The sequence below is a fragment of the Triturus cristatus genome, chromosome 11 (genome assembly GCF_964204655.1).
Source record: "Triturus cristatus chromosome 11, aTriCri1.1, whole genome shotgun sequence".
Lineage (NCBI taxonomy): Eukaryota > Metazoa > Chordata > Amphibia > Caudata > Salamandridae > Triturus > Triturus cristatus.
Window position 1 is genome coordinate 153489343 of NC_140594.1, and position 23122 is coordinate 153512464.

The 23122-nt window shown below is 50.2% G+C and overlaps 1 protein-coding gene across 1 annotated transcript in view; it reads right to left on the reverse strand.

The window, feature by feature from the left end:
- The window catches only part of HIP1R (huntingtin interacting protein 1 related), a 513161-nt gene that overhangs the window by 8427 nt on the left and 481612 nt on the right, over positions 1 to 23122 (reverse strand). The window contains exons 30-31 of the mRNA XM_085635911.1: positions 18801 to 18862; positions 147 to 344 (exon numbers count right to left, since the gene is read on the reverse strand). Coding sequence (XP_085492037.1) covers positions 147 to 344; positions 18801 to 18862 — 260 coding nt within the window. The remainder of the gene's footprint in view (positions 1 to 146; positions 345 to 18800; positions 18863 to 23122) is intronic.

The window sequence follows — 23122 nt, forward strand, 5'->3', positions numbered from 1 at the left end:
CAGACACAATGTATGTTTGTATGGACAAGCAGCTCTGTGCAGCTGGTCTCAGTGCAACCGTGGAGAGGAGAGTGAGGGATACAGTGTACTGTGGACCCATAGTAGCAGCACAAGAAAAGGGCTCTATGTTACTTATAACAAGGTACCTTGTTTTCCTGTTTGGGAAGGAAGTTGGGCTTCTGGGGCAGCTGTGGCTTCTTTAAAATACCTCTCTGGGCAGGCACTGGTTTGGCCTCCTCCACGATCTCTTCTAAGACCCCTGCCAAAGCATAATGTTTCCGCCTCACTTCTCCAAGGCGGAGCCTTTCGTTCTGCAGTTTGCTCTCCAGCTCCAAGACTTTAACCTGCACAGAGGAAGGAGAGGTTCATCACAGAGTGAAAGGGCCAGAGACAGCATGAAACACAGGAAGGTTTGGGCCACTCTCTCACACTTCTACTCACAGCAAAACATAGAAAAGAGAGTTCTTTGACCACAGATACAATCATTTAGTTGATTACACCCCAAGGAAGCATTCACGCAAATTTAGGTTTTGGTCTAACAACTGTGAGCCTCAGATATCAGGTAAATAGCTAAATTTACACAGGTCCGTGACTTGCGAGCTAAAACACGCTGTTCTTAGAAAGCAGGAGTAGCAAAACATTTTCAGCATTTGACACTCTTCAGGCAGTGTAATCCATTCGGCTATTTGTGACGCCAAGTGTGCAAAGCGCAACCAATGAGATTAAGGAAGTAATCGCAAGCAACGAGCTACTATTTCTGCCACACCTAAAATTGAACTTCAGTTTTACTGGAATCGGAGTACGGTGCAGATGGTGGAAGAGCAACCAGGGGACGAAAAACTCTTCCCCTGCGCAGGGAGTCTACGGAGAGCAGGATGTCACGCTGCATTTATTTATTTCACAGTTTTATATAGCATGACTCTACCCCAGTCAGATTTCAATAAACTTCACAGATCTGACAAAAGGTAGACACCTCCTCCCATAGACAGTGAGCAGTGAACCAGAATTGCACTTTAATCTGTATCCAAGATGTGCATGAAGCAACCAGCCAAGCAGGGGACTTTGCTAGAAAGATGAGTGAAGGCAAATGGTAAGGGCGCAACAATTAACTTTGAAGGAGAAAGGCATTTCGGAAAAGAGGGAAATACCACTGATAAGGAAGGAGGAGATGCAAAACAGAGTAGAAGGCAGGTAAAAAGGGGGAGCGGAGGAGAATAGGACAGGCATAACAAAGGAGAGAGAGAAGACTGAGGCTAGGAGTGTGAGTGTAAGTTAAGAGGTGACAAAAGGAGCAGGCAGCAAGATCAAGGCAGTGGGGAAAGTAAGGGAGGAAGAATTAACAAAAGAGAAAGGAAAAGGAGTTAAGTTGGGAAGAGTTAATCAGAGGAAGAAGTTGGAATAAAAGTAATAAATGAACAGACAGTCCAAGCAGGCAGATATGTTTTTTAATGGAATTGTAGGACTTCTTCTGGTCAATGGAGGTCCTCAAGTACAGAGTTCCAAGGAGAGGAGCCTGCACCCAACAAAGACTAGGGGGCCAATTACAATGTCTGTCGGAGGCATTCCGACCGACGCGGTCAGGTTGCGGTCCGACCGCCCAATTACAATGTCGGTGGTTGGAACGTAAAGCAGCCAGTCATTCTGACTAGGTTCTGACCGGCTTGGAGTCTTCCAATCTGCTTCCCACAGCCTTTCCATGCCGACCTAACATAGAAAGGCTGTCAGAAAACGAATTTGGGGGCCTCTAGCAGGGTCCCCTTCACCCTGCTGCCTACGATTGGTGGTCGAGGGAGTACCTAGAGTACCCCCCTGTAAAACCTGCACTGTGTGGCAGGGGCCATTGGGAGCCTGCCACAGGGTATAGGCTTTTACACCACCCATTTATCTATAGGAGCCTGTATTACGGACGGTTTACGGCCATGACACAGGCTCCCATAGAGAAAAGTGAGTATCAGACGGAACAGTGTTCGGTTGCATCGTAATCAGGCGGTTGGAACCGCTGACCTGAGTTCGATGGGTTCCGAGACTGTGTCGGTTGGAGGCAACTCCAAACAACATCGTAATAAGCCCATAGGTTGGAAGCGAACTGTAGCCTGAACTTGTTTGTTTTGATTCTGAAAACCTCTTGGCTCTTGAGACTCTTACATTCCTCTGAGATTTTTAAGGCAGATGGAAGAAGGGCTGTTTTGCAACACTGGCAGGTCAGTAGTTTATTCCGGCTTCAGCAGGGAGTCAGTGTAAATCACCACAGATCAGGGTGATGTGGTCATATTTATTAGCATCAGAAACTAGTCCGCTGCTGGAATACATCAGTGCTTGGACTTAGATTTATGGAACCTGGTCCAACTGGAATTAGCTCAATCTAATCATTATAGGGTAAGAGTCTGGCCGACCAGGTTAAAGTCTTGCTTGAAACAGAGGTTTACATGTTTTCACAGACAGCAAAGTTGTGTTTGTCGGTTTTACTGGGGGCTTGATTTACAAGGACATGGAGAAATGTGGATCGCATCAGTTATCCTGAGGCTTGACCTGAGAGATGAGGGTCGGGGAGAAGTCGACAAGGTGGAGTTCACCTAGTAGGGTGTGCTCAAATTTGGATCTATGTTGGAGATTAAATAAAAATGTAAAAGATGCATTTAGTCGTAGGCCTATATATTCTGGAAACCTTGAAATAAAAATGGGGTTCGGTTTGATATTTTTGGGAGTACAACTGCATAAGTTTGGTGCGCCACACTTATTCGCTGTATAGAAATGTTCATGGAAAAAGTTATCGGTTGGCTACGACACTAAAATATTGAAAGCGTCACTGATGAAGAAAGCAGAGCTTTGAATTTAGATATGGCCAACAATGATACATTTCCAGTGCCACCAGTGGAGTTGTAAGGCATTGTAGACCATGTATAGTGAGCTGGTCTTATACTGTAATTTTTGTTCTCACAGGTGTTGTGTTAGAGGAAACACTGTGCTTAATTTGAGCTGGTGGTTTCCAGTTTTCGGCAGTAGCACTCAAATCTTAGAACCGGTGCTTATGACGGTCTGCCACATGGTGGCGCTGTCTGCCAAATTTGCGTAGGAGCAAAACAACAGCTGTTTATCAATTTAATATGCATTATTAACACCAATGCGTGCCACTCAAGCCATTATCATAGCTTTGGGAGCCTTGAATAGTATGAATTGTCCCACTTGTAGGAGTGTGATGGTTAATAGTTGAGTTGGTACTGCAAGTGGCAAAGCTGGCAGGGGCAACGGATGGTGCAAGCTGCAGTGACCTCTTGACGAGAGCCCTGGCACTTATTGTTTTACCAATAAACTACTGGTTTCACCCTGCTTCTTGACTGGTTAAGTGCATCCTTCTGCTACTGATGGCAGGGAAGTATATTTTGGAGCCATTTGAGCTTCAGCATTTGATAGGGGAGCTTGTCCTACCCTACCCCCTCAGTCTTTCCTCACACCCCCCACCCACACCATTCGCGTCTCCAGCCTCCTCCACTTCCTCCATATTGCTTTCTTCCCGTCCCTGTGACACAGAGTGCTGCTGTGGCTTGATTTTTTTTCTTTCTTTTTCCTGATAATCGATATGGAAAGTTATCAATACATTACAAGCATTTCATTTCATTTCATTTGATCTTTATTTCGACATTTTTTCAGTCATTAAAGATTACAGTTAACCTCTTCAGTGCCCATGACGAGATGGTCTCGTCATGGAGCACGGTTGCGCTGTGCCCATGACGAGACTACCTCGTCATGAACCCCACCCACTAGTGCAACGCCCGGCACAGGAGGGGGAAAGGGCGTGGCACTGAAGGGGTTAAAACAGTTAAAACATATATAAAACCACAGGAGATAAATAAACATTTCATAAAATCAGATTATCAAGCAGGGTATGCAATCATGATATACAATCATGATATACAATCACCCCTGAATGCCGCTATAATTAGAGAACATCTCTTGGACCACATAGCTAGCAGGAACTTTGAGAGTGCGAAAACTATGTGCGGTGAAGTGTCAGTTTTAAAGACTCTCATTGCAACAAGACATTTGTCAAAGCCCATGTTCTTGCACAAGGGTACCAACCAGTACTTTCTGGCTTTACTGTAAGCAGGGCAAAAAAAGAGCATGTGTAGTTCATCTTCCTTAATCGCACCGCATCCAGGGCAAGAATTGCTCGTTGGTGTAGACCACTTACTTGTGAATGCCCTTAGTGGTAGTGTTGCGAATCTCCATTGGATATATAACTTCCTAGCTCCAACTGGGTAAATAAAATTCAAAAACTCCTCAAAAACATATGAATGTTTAAGTGTTAAAAAGGTCGTTGTCAGAGGGCCAGCTTTGGAGTCATGCAGCCATATATTTTGTTTGTAGTCCATAAAGGACTTCGCAAGCATTTTGCCAGAAACCCCCCTGCATGCCTGTTCTGGCTCATACCAAAGGTCCGATAGTCCCATTTTCCCCAGTTCCTTACAAGCATATCTGTGGGTCAGTGTTGCCTATGAGTGACGGCATGTATGGGTGTCGAATGATATTTGGGTTTTTCATTCCCCTTCGTTCAGTCACCAATCAACTAAGCCACAGCTACAAAATAACCAAGATTTTTCCTTAAAAAGCCATGCCTATTGCCTTTGTTGATCCTGGTTTATAAATGCCTCTTCATAAATGTGTTTAAACCTGTTTCTAGGTGAAGTAGGTGGCTCGTGCTATTTGGAGCTGCACGAGCCTCCTTTGTGGATAACGGCCCGGGAGGTTTCATCACCTGAGTTAGTGCCTGCCGACGAGCTCCAGTGGAACCTTGGGCCCATGAGGTGTCTGTTGGTGGGTTCTCAGAAAGATGGGCCAAGGATAGTCCCCAACTGACTGAGACTTGATGTGGACTACCAGCCACTGCTTGCTGTGTCAAGACTTTATCCTTCTGACGAAATTATTCCAGCCTACAAAAAAACTACATATCCTCTAATGCTGCAGAATTTACCCACAGAGGAGAATCAAATATTTTGGACTCAAAGGTACACTTTTATGCCATTCATTGACGCTGTTCTGTAACTAATGCGGTGCAGTTCAATACAAAATCACGGAAGGTGTCGTCCTATGATAAAAGCATTCACACACCAACAAGACCTTTTGCTTCATTTCCTTTAAAGGAAATGATGGATATTTCAAATTAGGAAATATGTGGCACTCTTTTTCAGATGAAAGCTGGAGTAAACATTTCATCTGCGCAAAGCTGCCACAGCCTTTTATCTTTTCTAGGTAAATAAAATCAACCAATCAATCAGTATTTGTAAAGTGCAGCTAATCACCTGTGAAGGTCTCTGGATGGTAGGTGGAAGTTCAGGTGATTGTTCATGTATGCTGGTGCTTAGTCGTGGTGGGCTTTGTAGGCGTGCATTAATATCTTGAAATTGCATTTTTTCTGGATGGGGAGCCAGTGGAGGTTCCCAAGGTGTGGGGGGTGATGTGGGGCCAATACATTCAGTGTATCAAATGTGTGAGGTGTGGGTCAGAAGTCCATTACTGGTGACTCTACCGAGTGGGTGGGCGTCGCAGGCCAGGTGAGTGTTCATCAGGAGCAGTAAGGCCATGGCAGAGGTGTCTCTGCAGGGGATCAAGGGTTAGGGCATTTAGACATGGACTAGGGTTCACGTAGATTCTTGCGGCATAGGAGGTGACAAGAGCACCTGAGTGGGGGAGGGTATCGATAGTCGCTATCCTTTGGGGGAATGCGGAAAATGGGGGGGCGCATGGATGTCGATTGGGGCAGCCAGGGGTCGGAGCATCTACCCTGGATTATGCATCGATACTCCGGGGACCTCTGGCCTAGGAGTCATGAAGGCAATGAAAGTGGCCGGAAGTAAAGAGAGACCTGGCAGCTTTGATGACTTTATATAATGTTCAATTTACCCTCAGCAGCAAATAGAGGTCTGTTAGTGTGCTAAGTGGAAGAGGGGAGGGGGGGATGCAATGGCCTATCCCAATAATGTCGTTATAAGGACTCAGTGCGTAATTTCAGCCAGTAATTAGAGACCGACACGTATTTTATATTCAGTCTCTGACCCAGAACAAGAGATAAAAGCACAAAAGTGAGAAAGTTATAGAAAGATGTAAAAAAAAAAAAAAAAAAAAGTGACCGCGATAAAGCAGAGATGAAAAGGAGCACGCAGTAGTGAGTCGCGGGGAATGTCTGGGGAGGGATTATAGATGCATGAGGGGTGGAGTAGGCAGCCCGGTATTCGGAACTAAGCCTTCCTGCAGCACGGCGGCACCTTCTGAGCGAAGTTCGGGCCCCAGCACGTATTTTTCAAATGAAGCACAGTGCAGTTTTGTGAAAATAAACCTCTGACCTTTCTGTACATTGTATTTTCCTGCAAAGTGCACAAGCCAGTTTCTAAACACTAAACAAGTGGGCGGATTTAATCTCACCAGACAGATCAATATGGCGCTTTGCTCACGACACAGCCAACACAACAAAAGAAAACATTCTTGAACACACCAGCTTATACTGTAGGCCACCTGCACCAGCATGAAATTAAGTAACACCCTTTTCCTCGCAGATGGAAATGTACAACTTATCCAGTTACATAAGAGAAACAGCACAGCCAATCACAACGGTGAAAACCGTGGCAGCCCACTGCACGTTTAGTCGACGGCTGAACCTCCACCTATGACTAATGAGCGGAAAAAGAAACGTGCTGCTGCTGACGTGGAGCGCGCGCAGACGCCGGAACGGCAGGTGGGAGAGTAGGTTCCTAGGTCTCTGCTTCTCGAAGGTCATTTCCTCATAACTTGTGTACACTCAGGCCCAGCATGCTAAATAGATTTCATGTGTCTGGTACACAAAATAAATATTTGCAGTTCTCACGCTGGGTGTATTCTGACGGAAGCTGACCATCTTATCACATCCGGCTCCCTAACAAACACAACTTGCAAAGTAAGATTCTATTACAGGACCGGAGGCTTCGGATTATGCTTTCTCCTTCTTTACTGTATCAACTCACAGCAGCCAAACATACAATTAGTAACACAACTACATTGTCCATGTGACTTTGCGTCAGCCACGCCTCCTTAGCCCTCCATAAGAGCCCTGGTCACTGTCCCAGCCTCCTCTTTCTTTGCTGCTCACAGCATGAGATAAGTACCCCTCGTTTTCATTATTTTATATGAGCCGATTTAGTCGCAATATTGCTTCAGCGCGCTGCGCTTTGCCAGGTGTCATTGCTTACTTGTAATGGTTGGTAGCGAAGTTTGTTCATACGCGATTTCAGCGTTGGTGGATGGGCGCACTGCGCCGCTAGCGGGGGATCGATGGTAATCCTTTCCCGATGTAGATTGCAGCATTAAGGAGCGCGAGCTTCACACGCTTGTACCGCGCCGCTGGGCGGCATAATTTCAGGCCGTTTAAGGCCCAGCGCGTTCAGCGCGGTGTCGAGGGCTTCCCTCATCGCCCGAGGACACGCAGAGCAGGATGGTTACCGGCCGACGTGTGCTGCTCACGCGAAGCCCATTTGGGCTGGTTTTCAGTAGGATTTGGGCTTGCGTTGGGCTGCACACGCCGATCTCGGCTTCCGGGGGGTTTCAGGAGCGCATTTTCGCTCCGTGTTTGTGACGCCTGACTGGCTGGAAGAATAGTCGCCCTAGGAGTGAGCACACACTCCAGAAAATAATTAAAATTGGCTCTGACGCCTGGAAAGGCAGTAAGAATATTGAATACAGCATCTGCTGAGGGGGCTAGGTACAAGATTGATTGTGTGCACCTGGGCTGGCCCCCCCCATTACTCCTCCAGGAATATATAATTATTGGCTCTTCTACCGCTGGTGGATTGGTTCAGTTCCTCCACCTTGCAAGCATGAATGAGTGGGTACGGTACGAAGAGGATGAGGAGGATGTCTATTATGAGGGACAGCAGGAGACTGTCCTTGAGGAAGATATTGTAGAGGCTCTGGACACTTCGGTCCAATCCTCTGTCAACAGGGCCCTGGAGACTACAGTTCCTTCAACTGTACATCAAGCATTGGCTGCTGCTTTGAAACCGATCACCAAGCAGCTGGAGAGTTTTGCTAAACGCCATGGTTTCACCAAAGGGAAACACGAGGGTCGCTCGAGCACAGAGCTGGCCAAGGCGCGACGCTGGCCACATGCCACGACTCTGGACACTCTTCCCCCACCCGCGGGTGGCGACCACGCGTATTCGTCTGGCGGAAAGGCCAAAAGCAAGCAGAGAGTCTATGAGGACACTGATTCCACCACCACTGATACCGATACCAATACCACGGACGAGGAGTCTCCCCCTAAGAAGAGGGCTAAGAAGGGGGTTCCGGCTCCTTCGGAGACGGCGTCCACTACTCCTTTCACTTTCAACCCTAGCGAGATAGTGCACCCGAGGTCTACTGACTGGGCACCAGCACCGGAGGTGATCGACTACCTACATGAGAATATTCGCAAAGGGTTTGACAAGGAGGTCAGGAATCGACTTCGGTCGGAATGCCCTCGGCCGGATCTTCCGGATAAGGTAGCGGAGACACCGGAGATAGACGCAAGTTTGCTTACGTTTTTGAAAAAGTTCGCAAGAGACCCCAAGAAGGGGATAGACCGAGCCTGGAGAGGGTGTCAGGATAAGCTGCTTGACGTCGTGGGTCCCCTCGCGAAGATTCTAGAAATGGCTTTGGTGGCCAAAGAGTCGGCAGCTCCAGTGGATCCGGATATCTTAGCCGGGTGGACTCAGAGGGCAATCTGCCTTCTGGGTAATGCCAACTGTGCCATTTCAACAGAAAGGCGCAAGTCCCTGCTCATGCGCATGGACACTAATCTCACTGATTTGGCCGCGGCTGAGCCAGGCCCGCTTGCGGAGGGCAATTTGTTCGGAGACCGTTTCGTGAAGGACGTGTCAAAGTATGTAGGGACTTTCACGTCGCTGGACAAGGCCCAATCAGGGATAAAGAGGGTGTTTACCCAGGGCCTTTTCAATAGGGCCGGACGAGGTAGGGGACGCTCGTCAGGCCGCTTCTCCAACCAAGGTCCCCCAAGAGGTGATTTCGGACGCGGAAGAGGTGACTGGGATTCTACCAGAGGGGGTACCTTCTACCCCACCCGCCGCCGCTTCAACAAGCGCAGATTCCAAAGTGGCGGGAACAGAGCAAGCTTCCACGCACAAAGTTCCACAGGTGAGTGTAACAGATTTGTCTCTTCTGCCATTGGGGGGTCGCACTCCGTATTATCTACACAATTGGCGCACTCTGACCCAGGATGCGTGGGGGCTCCAGACGGTTCAGGGATTCCATCTGGAATTTTACGAGCCTCCCTGTCAGGACACATGGCCCAGGCCTCTCCATTTTTCCCAACACGAATGCAATTTTATAGACGAGGAAATAGAGGCCTTGCTGCAAAAGCACGCAATAGCTTTGTGCGATCACAAACCTCACGGCTTTTGCAGCAACGTGTTTCTGGTCCAGAAAAAGGGAGGTGGATACAGACTAGTCTTGAACTTGAGGGATTTCAACCATTTTCTAGTTTACAAACACTTCAAGATGGAAGGGATACACCTTTTGGCAGACCTCTTGAAACCGAGAGATTGGCTGGTCAGGCTGGATCTAAAAGATGCTTACCTGTCCATCCCTATTTTTCCCCCACACCGCCGTTTCCTACAATTTCAGTGGAAAGGTCGGTGGTTTGAGTATTTGGCCCTTCCTTTTCGGACTTTCCTCGGCTCCCTGGTGCTTCACCAAGATGATGAAGCCGGTGGTCGCGCATTTGAGAGAGCAGGGGATTCGCATGATCATTTACCTGGACGATATCCTGATCATGGCTAACAGCCCGACCCTAGTTTTGCAGCACTTGCAAATGACAATGTCTCTCTTACAGAGTCTAGGATTTGTAATCAATCAGACCAAATCTGCTCTCATTCCGTCCACCAACACCGAATTCCTGGGGTTTGTGATAGACTCCAAGAAGGCGCAATTGCACCTTCCCAAAGCGAAACTCAAGGATCTCAGGAAAGAGATAGTAGCCATGTTAGACAGGCAGATGGTGTCCCTCAGGACCATAGCCAGAATAGTGGGCTTATTGGCATCCTCCATACAAGCAATATTTCCGGGACCACTGCATTACAGGGCATTGCAGAGACTGAAAATTCAGCACCTTCAGAAGGGTCTAGCTTATTCGGACCTGGTACCGATCTCTCAGGAGGTTCGGGACGAGATGCAATGGTGGCTGGGGCACGTAGAAGCTTGGAACGGCAGGGCCATCTTCGGCTCCTTACCGGAAGTAGTCATCGAGTCCGACGCCAGTCGTTGGGGCTGGGGAGCGCGTTGTGGCGACATCTCCACAGGCGGAAGATGGTCTCCCCAGGAGTTAGAGTTGCACATAAATTGTCTGGAGCTCCTAGCGGGCTCCTTTGCAATTCGGACGCTGTCGCCCAAACAGACAGCTTGCTGCATTCTGTTACGAATGGACAACGTGTCAGCCGTGAGATACATAAACAAGCTGGGGGGGAACGAGATCGCCCCTGTTAGTGGAGATTGCCAAGGATTTTTGGCACTACTGCCTGCGCCACCAAATAACGGTAATAGCGGAGTATATTCCAGGGCAGTCCAACCTCATAGCGGATTGGAATTCCAGACATCTGAGGGATTACAGCGACTGGAAGTTGATGCCGAGCATGTTTCACTGGCTGCAGAGGCTTTGGGGGCCGTGTCAAACGGACCTGTTTGCCTCCAGGTTGAATCGACAGATTCCCCACTTCTTCAGCTGGAGACCGGATCCAGTGGCGAAAGCCACAGACGCGTTTCTCCAGGATTGGTCGGGAGCAGTGAATTATGCCTTCCCGCCATTCCTCCTCATTCCGAGAGTAACTTCTCATGTTCTCAGGCAGCAGGCGGAGGTGATCTTAGTGACACCACGTGGACATCGCAACCTTGGTTCCCGATTCTGCTGGAAATGAGCTGCGATCTTCCCAGGAGACTCCCTTGGTCGGAGTCTCTCCTCCTGGGACCTCTCGGGGAGCAACATCCTCTGATCACATCGGAGAGGTTGTCGCTGATGGCATGGAGAATTTCCGGCAACAGTGGGAAATGCCGGGAATTTCGGAGGCAGCTTCAGGCTTCATCAGGCAAGCGTGGGCTCCTTCCACCAGGAAGCGATACTCATCAGCCTGGACAAGCTGGATGGGTTGGTGCGTGGAACGGAGTCTGGATCCCGTGGGGACCGGACTATCCGATATTGTGAATTTTCTTTCGGAAAAGGCTGCGAGTGGCCTTGCCTATCGCTCTGTAAATAATTTCCGATCAGCCATTTCGGCGGGGCACGCACCGGTGGATGGAAAACCGGTGGGCATGCATCCTATGGTATGTAAGCTTCTTAAGGGTATTCGGATGGCAAATCCTCCCAAGCCCAAATATTCGGGCTTATGGGATGTGTCCTTAGTCATTTCTTTGTTCAACAGTTGGCCGGTGAATAGTCAGTTGTCAAGAAAACAGCTTTTCGCAAAATTGGCGATGTTATTGTGCCTATCGGCTTGTAGACGTTCATCGGATGTGCGGGCATTGGATATTACAGGTAGAGTATTTACTCCAGAGGGAGTTTCCTTTACTATCACGAGTCGTACTAAAACACTGTCTAGACACATTGAGTATAATGCTTTTCCGAGTAACGAAAAATTGTGTGGTCCAATGCTTGAAAACCTATGAGGAATGTACCCGACCTTTGAGGTCTGAGGGTTCTACGCAGCTCTTGCTTGCAATACAAAAACCTTTTAAACCAGTGACTGCTGCAACTATAGCCAGATGGGTGCGTTATGTTATGAAAGAAGCAGGTGTTGATGTTCAAATGTTTGGCGCACATTCTGTGCGAGGTGCAATGGCTTCAAAGTCATTTATGCTAGGTTCTAGTATTAAGGACATTATGCATTGTGCGGATTGGTCTTCAGAGTCAACATTCAAACCGTTTTATTATAAGCCGGTGGGAGATATAACATCTGTGGTATTTAATAAGCGTTAAACTAGCATAATCCGAAGCCTCCGGTCCTGTAATAGAATCAAAAATTAGCTAGCATTCGCGCCAAGAATTTTCAATTCTATTAAGGACACGGAGGCGAGGATTATCCCACCCGGCTATGTACAATATGATTGTTCATGTTTACCCACCCGTTGATGATTATATGAACCTTTGTGGTAAATGGAGTTTACGGGTTGTTCATGTTTGGTTTTTCCTAGGTGCAGACAAGAAGTCTGAATGAAGAGGCCTTCACATTGAAGCTTTTTGAAAGGAAGTTGTGTTCCGGTTAATCGTTCAGATCAGACGGAAGGTCTGGAAGCGGATATCTTCACGTTGAAGACTGCGCGGAGGACTTGGGTTCCTGTTAAAGTTCCAGGTTGGAAGAGGTTGTGAAAGTTGTGGATTATTAGACTTTACACAGTTCGAGCAAAGAAAGAGGAGGCTGGGACAGTGACCAGGGCTCTTATGGAGGGCTAAGGAGGCGTGGCTGACGCAAAGTCACATGGACAATGTAGTTGTGTTACTAATTGTATGTTTATTGGCTGCTGTGAGTTGATACAGTAAAGAAGGAGAAAGCATAATCCTCGCCTCCGTGTCCTTAATAGAATTGAAAATTCTTGGCGCGAATGCTAGCTAATTTTTGATTTAGTGTCTGACTTGATTACAAGGCGTAATGGCTTAGAATGAAATGGGGACACGTCAAATAAGGTAGACCCAATCACAAGTAATGTGGCCTACAATATCCAATCATGGGGCGTTCTGGTGGGTTCATGTCTGTCGGATAGCGAAGCGACTGCGTCGGCTTTATGATTAAAAAAAAATCTTTAAAAAGTAAGGTGGAACCTCGTATGCGACTTCTCTTTCCAGCCCCACCATCCTTTCGGGCGCACTGGCCTGCTGCTGGGCAGCTCGAGTTTTTTTTTTCTGTAGGAGTGGTCACTGGAATTTGGCAACCACACACCCATTAGAAATTGGTCGCTTCATTGAGTGCTTATTTTGCTGTTTTCCACAAGGTATTTTCTTCTACAAATGCTGAGTGTTTAGTGCGGCTCAGACACTACAGGAAGTTGGCGGCAAACATTTCAACCTTTGAGTACTTCATTCAGATTCCAAGGTGATCAGAATCTCTCCCACAATATGTTAACATGTCTAACGTAGCTACAGGCGGAGCTGGATGGTGGTTCCAAAAGAGCATTCTCAAGTTAACAATTCCTTTTGTGTAAAAGGACTAAAAACAAATACTTCCACGCCCATACTGAGAGCAAACACATTAAAGAAGTGAAGAAAAGGGCAGTGTGTAAGTGAAATCCTGCCCAGGTAAATACACCCAACTTTCAAACGAATGGACTAGCCAACCATTGTTTTTTTAGGTTACTCCTTAGCGATACACACACAAAGTATATATAACAGCATACGATTCTGCAGGACATTTACTTGGCTTTCAAAGGCCTCACAGTGTGAAAACAAACGCCTCCACAAGAGGCGTTTTAAAAAAAAAAACAGATAGCTGGCACTGCAAGAAGAGAAGTGTTCCTTTTATTTATACATTTTTAGGGGTCTTAGAGCATTATATGTTGTTGCCAAGCCGTTTACAAGCACTAGCGCAGAAACCCTGATGCCCATGTGGGTGCGTACATGTTATTTTTAAGGCTACTGCCATGGAGCACTGAAAATACGCTGAAGCCTCCTTGGTGGATCTGACAACCAGAGACCCTTTGACATCCACTGACACAAAGAACGGGGTTGGGCGGGGGAATAAGAGGCAGATCACCATATGGGGTCATATCCATACGCAAATAACTCAACTTGACTCTTCAAGCTTATACCAGAAACGGTTTATAAGACCCATTTGTGTGGATTTCTGTACTTCTGATGCGTGAACTCATATTAGGGAGGGTGGTATAAAGGGTGCCCCACTGTTGCAACAGATCAGATCGCATACTGCGGCTGGCTGTGTACTACCCATCCTATGGGCTGATCCCTGTGATACTCATTAAACCCAACTCCCCACCAGACTCTGTAGTGCCGCTCCACCTCTGAGAAGGACTGCAAATGAAATCAGTTCTCAGGGGCACATGAACAGACAGGTGACCCCACTTCTTAACCCTTTATAAACTGTATAAAGGAAAGGATCCTCAAAAAGCGCATAAGTCACACTGGACTTCTTTCCTTTGGACAGTGGCCTGGTGCTACCTATGGCACCGGTAACGGACGAGCACTGACTGAGCAGGGAGTCGTTTAACTCATTCTATCATGGTAAGCACGGCGGCAGTGGAGGGAGTTGGAGGATTCAAATGGCTTCAGTTCTAGGCCTTTTAATTGGCACATGTACAAAAACCGGATGTGCAGTGCAAAAATCATGCAACTTCCAAGAAGCGATAAAGCACAAAGCTTGTGCAAAAATAATTTAGCCATTTAAATGTGAGGGTGTGTGGAGTACATACAAGGTAACCTATCAATCAATCAGGGGTTTATAAAGTGCGCTACTCACCCGTGAGGGTCTCAAGGCGAGGGGGGGTGAGCGCTCCGGATCAGTCGAAGGGCCAGGTCTTGAGGCTCTTCCTGAAAGTGTGCAGAGTGGGGAAGCATCTGATGTTGACTGGGAGGTCATTCCAGGTCTTTGCTGCGACGTAGGAGAAGGCTCTTCCACCTGCTCTGGTTCTGCGGATGTATGGGGACTCTGCCAGGGCGAGGTCGGCAGAGCGAACGTTCCTTTTGGGTACGTGGAAGGAGACTCTTTTGTTGAGGTATTTGGGTCTGATGTGGATGGATTTGAGGTGTGGGTGAGGAGCTTGAAGGATACTCTCTTCTCGATGGGGGGGCAGTGGAGGTCTTGTAGGTTGCTGGATCATGTGCTCGTGTCATGGGGTTCCGAGATGGAGTCTGGCTGAGGTGTTCTGGATGGTTTGGAGCTTGTGTAGCAGGGTTTTGTTGATTCCGGTGTACAGGGCGTTGCCGTAGTCCAGTCTGCTGGTTATGAGTGCTTGGGTGACTGTCTTTCTGCATTCGGGGGGGGGATCCACTTGAAGGTCTTGCCGAGGGAGTTGAAGCAGGTGGAGGTGACAGCATTGATCTGGCAGGTCAAGGTGAGAGAGGAATCTAGAATGATGCCGAGGTTCCGGGCGTGGTCGGTCAGGGTGGGTGGGATTCCAAGGGCAGGGGTCCACCAGAAGCTGTCCCATGGAGTGGGGGAGGGTCAGAGGACGAGGACTTCTGTCTTCAAGTTCAGTTTTAGGCAGCTGTCGCTCATCCAGGCTGCGACGTCTTTCATTCCTTCTTGGAAGCCGAGTCTGGTGTCTTCGGGGTTCTTCGTGAGAGGATGAGCTGGGTGTCGTTGGCCTAAGATACTATGCTGAGCCCATGCTGTCAGACGATGGCGGCGAGGGTGGCCATGTAGATGTTGAAGAGCGTGGGGCTGATCGAGGATCCTTGGTGTACTCCACAGTTGATCTCTGTAGGTTCGGAGAGGAAGGTAGGTAGTCTGATCCTTTGGGTTCTTCCACAGAGAAAGGATCCGATCCAGTCGAGGGTGGTTCCTCGTATACCGGCATCGTAGAGTCTGGCAGCGAGAGTGCGGTGTGAGATGGTGTCGAAGGCTGCGGCGGGGTCTAGTACGATAAGGGCCGCAGTGTGGCCCTGGTGGAGTAGCATGAGGATGTCATCGATGGCGGTGAGGAGGGCGGTCTCGGTACTGTGGTTGCTGCGAAATCCGGACTGGGAGGAGTAGAGGATGGCGTTCTCTTCAATGAAGGTAGTCAACTGGGCGTTGAGAAATCTCTTGGTGACTTTGGCTACGAAGGGAAGGAGAGAGATGGGCGGGTAGTTTTTCAGGTCTGTTGGGTCGGCCGAGGGTTTCTTGAGGAGGGGCTTGACCTCTGGTCCGCTTCCAGTCGTCGGGGAAGGTGCCGGATCTGAGGGAGGTGTTGATGGTCCGGCCTAGTTCGGGTGCTATGGCGGCGGCGGCTCTGTGGTAGATGTGCGGTCAGCAGGGGTCAGTGGGGGCTCCTCAGTGGGTGTTCTTCATGGTCGTGGTGGTGACTTCAGTGATGGCGGGTTTCCAGACGGGGATGGTCGGCTGGTTGTCGGTGGTGGAGAGGGGGGTGGTGCCCAGAGTCTGTTCGCTGAAGTTGTCGTAGAGGGCCTTGATTTTCAGGTGGAAGTAGGAGCTGAGCTTGTTGCAGAGGTCCTGAGATGGTGAGACGTCCATGGCTTCGCTGGGGGGTTTAGTGAACTACTGTATGACGTTGAAGAGTTCTTTTGCGTTACTTGTGTTGGTGTGGATTTTGTTCTTGAGAAAGGTGCGCTTGGTGGCTCTTATGCGCTGGTAATATGCATTCATGGTGTTCCTGCAGTTGTTCTGGTCTTCGGTGGATTTCCTGCTCCGCCAGAGTTTATCGAGGCATCTGCAGGAGCGCCTAGCTTCTTGGAGGTCGGTGGTAAACTAGGCGGCCTTCAGGGGGCGTTGTTTGACAGGGTGGTGGAGGGGTGCGAGCTTGTCAGCGCAGCCGATGATCCAGCGGTGTAGTTCTTTGGCTGCGGAGTTAGTGTTGGTCGTGGGGGGGGGGGGGGGTCGAGGAGGAGGGTGGTGTTCTTCTGTGATCTTACTCCAGTTCCTTCGTGGTGGACGTTTGGGTGCGGTGGTGGTGGTGAAGGTGAAATGTACGCAGTGGTGGTGTGTCCAGAAAGGCTGCGTGGTGTGGCTGAAGTGGATGTTTGTCCTTCCTGTGAAGATGGGGTAGAGGGCGTGTCCGGCTATGTGGGTGGAGTGGTGATTAACTGCTTCAGTCCGAGGTTGTCAAGGAGGGTGGTGGAGTCAGGGTCACTGCGGTTGTTAAGGTTGAAGTTCAGGTCTCCAATGAGAATGTAGTCCATGGAAGCGATGGCGTGGGCTGCGACGAGGTCGGCAATGGTGGTGGCGGAAGAGGCGCGAGGGCCGGGGGTCTGTAGACTAGGGTCCCGCGCAGCGTAGTTCTGGGTGTGGTTTGGATCTGGAAGTGGAGGTGCTCCGTGTTGGAGAGGGGGGGGGGGGGTCGCTCGTGCTGGAGGTGGAGAGTCGGAGGGAGCTCTTGTGTGCAATGGAGAGTCCTCCTCCTGGGCAGTGGGGGCGGTGGGGGCGGTCCTTTCTTTGGATCTTATATGCGTCTGGGATGGCGGTTGCGAGGTCGGGGCGTAGGTGGCGTTGGTCCAAGTTTCTGCGAATAAGGCGACGTCTGGCGAGAGGGTGTCGGGGAGGTCCCAGATCTCCGTGGCGTGTCTGTGGAGGAGCGCACGTTGAGGAGGATGCACGTCAGGGCTTCGGTGGTGCGTGAGTCCGGCGTGGGTTCAGTGGTCGTGGAGGGGCAGTTGATGGTGAAGGATTGTCAGCAGTGTAGGCATGAGAACTGGCCGTGGGTGGTGTTTGGTGTCGATCTCTGGCAGTTGTTGTTTGTTCTAGGGTTGAGTGCGAGGAGGTCGGCGGAGTTGTATCGGTGGGGGGTCGTAGATCCAGGGTTCCTGGCGCTGGCTGCGGTCGGCGTAGACGGGCTTGCCTTTGGCGTGCCCGCTGCGCGGCTGCCATTAAGTAAGGGAGGAGGAGGGAAGTGCAGCTGCGAGGCGGGAACTGGCAGGGGGGTTGCGGGGGCAGCAGCGGGGGGGGAAGGGCACAGAGGAAGAAAACGGGCACAAGAGACAGAAGAACAGAAAATGGCACAAGAGAGACAGAAAAAACATAAAGGGGCACAGAGACATACACGGGCGCAAGCGAGACAGAAAAAAACACAATAAAACAGCAAAGTGGCACAAGGCCAGACACGGGCACAAAGACAGACAGCAAAGTGGCCCAAAGACAGACAGACAACAGCGGCCAGCAGAAGAGCAAGGCTCTCCCACTGGACCACCAGGGATGAGGCGCAGGCAGGAGCCTGCGGGTGGAGGAGGGCCTCAACACCAAACTGAGCAGCAGCGCCCAGAGCACAGTGCCGGAGTGGTGGCACTGGACAGCGGAGCCGTGGGGGTGGCGGGAGAGTAGGTCTCAGACCAGGAGGTCAAGGGTCTTGCTTGCAGTCCCTCGCAGCGGCCACCATTAAGTAGGGGAGGGGGGTAGGGAAGTGCAGCTGGGAGGCGGGTAGCGGGAACCGGGGCCGCAGGGGCAGCAGCGGCGGGAAGGGCACAGAGGCAGAAAACAGGCACAAGAGAGACAGAAGAACAGAAAAAGGCACAAAGCAGACACGGGCACAAGAGACAGAAAAAAAACAATAAAACGGCAAAGTGGCACAAAGACAGACACGGGCACAAAGACAGACACAGGCACAAAGACAGACAGCAAAGTGGCACAAGGACAGACAGAGAGAACAGCGGCCAGCAGAAGAGCAAGGCTCTCCAACTGGACCACCAGGGATGAGGCGCAGACAGGAGCCTGCGGGTGGAGGAGGGCCTCAACACCTACCTGGGCAGCAGCGCCCAGAGCACAGTGCCGGAGCGGTGGCACTTGACAGTGGAATTGCGGGGGGGGGAGGGGGGGGGGGTAGAAGAGCAGGTCTCAGACCAGGAGGTCAGGGGTCTTGCTCCTATAGGTAGTTGTATTACACCGTGAAAACAGGTAATTGCCAAATGGCTTGAAAAGCATTTAGTTGACTGCTCTTGAAAAGGCGGGGTTACTGCCTCTCCGCATGGTGCTAGCCATGATCAGTGGCACTACAATGGCACCGTGGTCCCGCCCACAGGCTTGCACAGTCAAATACAGACATCATTTGGGTGCAGTGATCCCCATCACTCCTTGGCCCGGGTGCCATTGCACCTGCTGCACTACTGCTACCCCTGCGCCGGAGCGTGATCTTACCTGCGCCTCCATCTCTTCCTTCTTTAGCTTGATCAGCGACATCCCGGAGAAATCCATCGCGTCTGTTTAAAGAGAGGGGGGGGGGGGACATTGTAAGGTTAATTTGGAGAATTTAGCATTCGCACCGACATTAGCGTCTAAGCAAAACCAAGAATATACAGAAAAACACAAACGGGCGTTACAAGTCTACATTTCAAATGCTTTATATGTGTTAATGTCGAAAATCAATGCCTTTCACACTACACAAAAGCATGAGAAACGCGCACTCCAGCAAAAATGAAGGCTGGTCGGCTCTTCGTGAAAATCTCTTGCCTTTTTTGCTTAAGAAGAGGCCGGCGGGGGCGGTTTATAAAATATGTAAAATGCTGAGAAGTACTTGAAAATAACCTGGAGGAGTGAGTACAGTCACGCGCGCCTTTATTTAAAAAAAAAAAAAAAAAAGTATTTTGCATGTGGTGCAAATAACCAGTTGCTGGAGAATGCAGACCATCTAACATTATGTAAGATTGGCTCACTTGTACTTTCAGTGGTCTCTCTAAGCTCACGTGATCTCTGGTGTAAAGTGCTCTGTGACGTCGAGCACTAGAGTTCTACTGCCCCCATCATTGCTTTCGGAAGCAGGAATGCTTGAGATCACACAATGAGGATGCAAGCTTTGTTAGAAAGGGGATTTCAGTGGACGCTATTTTATGCACCATCAACTGCCAATAAACTGTGGTACCCGATTCTTCAAAAACAGACAACTGTCTCGGTTTGATCCTCAGCGCATTGCACACAAGGTGCCAGGTGTGCATACCCGCTTGTTGTACAGATTGCACACTGACCCTGCACCCCCCCTGCTTGCGCGACCGAGGAGCAGGGCACATTATGGAAACAACGTTCGAGTCTACGCTTCACGCCGGAACAGATGCTGCACATTTTCGCCTCAGTGTGTTCGCCCTTCTTGGCAAGCAGGGCCGCCCTGTGGGTTCGGAGTGGCTTTCTCAGCTCGCTCACCGTGCTGGCACAAACGAGGCCGACATTCCAGAGGGTAAAGCTCCCGGCTTAGAGCCGAGGACGGGCTGCCCGGCGCGGCTTGGCCCGCGGGCCTCTAAGCCGCTGGGCCCTGCAGGGATTCCCCCTGCCGAGTCTACTTTCATGACCAACTGCGCGTGCGCACTGAGTGCCAGGACCTCCCAGGGGCGAATCTGTGGGCCTCTGGCGCCGACCCGAGGGGCATTATTACTGCGAGGCCAGATACCAGCATGGGCGACATCTATTGGAGTACGCTGAAAGAGGCAACAACGCGTGCCCACGAGACTGCAGGAGGGATGCGAACGCCACCGCAGACGAATGCACCAAGTGTAGCGGTCTAGTTGTTGTCACGTCACGTTGACGTGACGCAGGCGGCCATGTTGGCGCCGGGGTGCGCGCGCAGGATTAGCGCGCCGAGCATCCCAGAGAGCAGAGTGCCGGCCGGCGCTCCTCGGTACAATTACAACTGTATGCTAAATAAATATAGCGGTAAATCTACAACGTGCCTCGAGTGGTTATTGAGCGACATCACAGTGGCGACGAGGTCGGGACAGAGACCAGACCGACGCGGGAGCACAGGAGAGGGCAACACTCCACGTGGCCCCCGCGAGGCAAAGGAAGACACGCAAGCAGGTCACCAGGCCCAAAACGGAACACCAGACAGGCCTGCCTGGAGCGGTGGAGTCACGGAAAACGTCCTAGTCAACCACGTTGGACGATCCGAGGTACGGAGCAACCGAGGAGCGTGGCAGTGCCACAGTACAGCACACGAGCTGCATATAGGCCACAGGGACGACGCTATCCACAAACGGCCAAGAGCACACGTGCCACCTTCACACATAACCACGTACAGGGAGCGCTGCGCTGGCTACCAAAGAGGAGGAAGTGGGGTCTAGTAACAAGAGCCCCCAGAGAATCAAGCACACAGGGCACAACAACAACACCCCAGGCAGCCCCCCGAGCAAAGCCACCGACGGAACGAACGCCAAGGAAGTGAAGATGAGTACCCCGGCAGGGTATGCGATTGCACCCGTGCAATTCCTACCGAAACCCGGAGACCCACTGATGAAATGGGAGGACTGGAAGGAATATATAGACAATTTCATAGGGGTCCTGGAGGACGAAAATGAAGAGAAATTCACTCCTCAGAGAAAAAAACGCATCCTGCTACTAAATCTGGGCCCAGAAGGACTGAGAATATACAAGAGTCTAGTACCAAAGAAGAGAGAAGACACAGACGACGATGTGTATGCGCATGCAGTGGAGGACCTAGATGAGCGATACCGCCCCACCATCTGTGTTTCAGTGGATAGATATAACTTCCAGCAAAGGAAACAAAAGGTGGGGGAAACCATCGAAGAGTATGTAGCAGCGTTGAGAAAGCTAGCAGCCCCGTGTAAGTACGCACTGTGGGAAGACGAATTCATAAAAGACCAGGTGGTCATGCACACCACTAGTGCAAACGTACAAGACAAGCTGTGGGCGAGTGGGGACACCACACTCAAAGAAGTACTGGTCATAGTGAAGAGGGCAGAACTCGCGAAGAGGTGCGCTAATGCTACCAAAAAAGAGGCGGTCACCCCAACCATGGTGAACAGGATACAGGAGGAAGATCACCGCAAGGACCAGAAAAACAAACAACCCATAGCCAAAGGGACTAGCAGATGGCAAGGGAAACAAGCGAACAGTGAGAACAAGAAAACGTGCTACAGGTGTGGAAGTTGGTCCCACGAAGCCCACGAAAGACGTTGCCCGGCATTCCGAGCCAAATGCCTGCACTGCGGTATCATAGGTCACTACGAGAAGGTGTGTCGGAAGAAACAACAGAAAGGAGTGGTGAAATATGTTGACCAAAGCGAAGAAGACCTGGAGGAAGCCACAGAGGAAGAAGTGGTCACCGTCTTATGTATATACGATCAGGTATTGAGCGTAGACGACAAGAGATCAACCAAACCAGTCCTAGAGATGTCCATGGGCGGCATCACCATTTCAGTAGTGGCAGACACCGGATCCCCATTTACCATTATACAGAGAGCAGTGTGGGAAGGAAAGTTCCAAACCAAGTTGGGCCCTGATCTGGAGAAACTAGACATACGACCAGTTACCTATAATGGGGATCGCATTCCCATGCTAGGCTTCCGACGTCTACTGTTTGAGTTCAGAGGCCGATCAGCGTGGTGCAAACTATATGTGGCCGAGAAAGGACCCTCCGTCCTAGGATGGTTAGACCAGGGCGACCTAGGCATAAAACTCGACCCAGGAGGGAAGGAACAAATTCTGCTCACGGAACAGGAGGAATGGCCGGACATGAACAGATGGAAGAAGAACTACCCAAAAGTGTTTGGGGGCACTGTAGGGAAAATGGAGAAATTTCAACATAAAATAGTGCTTAAGGAAGGAGCCACACCAGTAGCACATAAAGTGAGGAATGTGCCCATTGCAGTAAGGGATGCCGTCCAGACAGAACTCCAAGATCTGGAGAAGAAGGGCATCATAGAACCCATTACCTGCGCCGAATGGCTGGCGCCCTTGGTGGTCGTGATGAAACCCAACGGGAAGGTCAGGCTCTGTGTGGACCTGAGAGAACTCAATAAAAACATAGTGGTGGAGAAATTTCCCCTTCCCAAGATAGAGGAGATGTTGGCAAAAACCAGAGGAGTTCAGTGGTACTCCACCATTGACCTTACATCAGCTTACCACCAGGTAGCTCTACACCCGGACAGCAAAAGCCTGACATCGTTCATCACCCCGTTTGGGTGCTACAGATTTTGTCGCATGCCGTTCGGACTAGCCTCGGCGGCAGCCGTCTTTCAGAAGATGATGCACCAATTGTTCAGAGACTGCAAAGACGTACAGTACTTCCAGGACGATATCCTAGTGATGGGGAGAGATAGGAGAGATCATGACCGGAAACTAAAAAAAGTACTACAAACACTGGAAGCCAAAGGTCTCACGGCAGAATGGTCGAAATGTCGGTTGGGACTGCAATCGGTAACCTACTTAGGCCATGAAATAGGGCGACAGGGGATCACACCCAAGACGGAGAACGTGAAAGCCATCGCTGAAGCACCGCCCCCCAAGAACAAGGAGGAAGTCAGGTCGTTCCTGGGGATGGCGGAGTACTATAGCAAGTTCGTGGTACATTTCGCATCCAAGACTTACAACATGAGGATGCTGACCAGAGAGAGCACGGTGTTTCAGTGGACACCGGAAGCCCAAGCGGAATTTGAAGTCATCAAAAAGGGAATCCTGGAAGCCATACCACTCAAGGGGTACGACCCACAAGGCGCCACCATACTCATCACCGA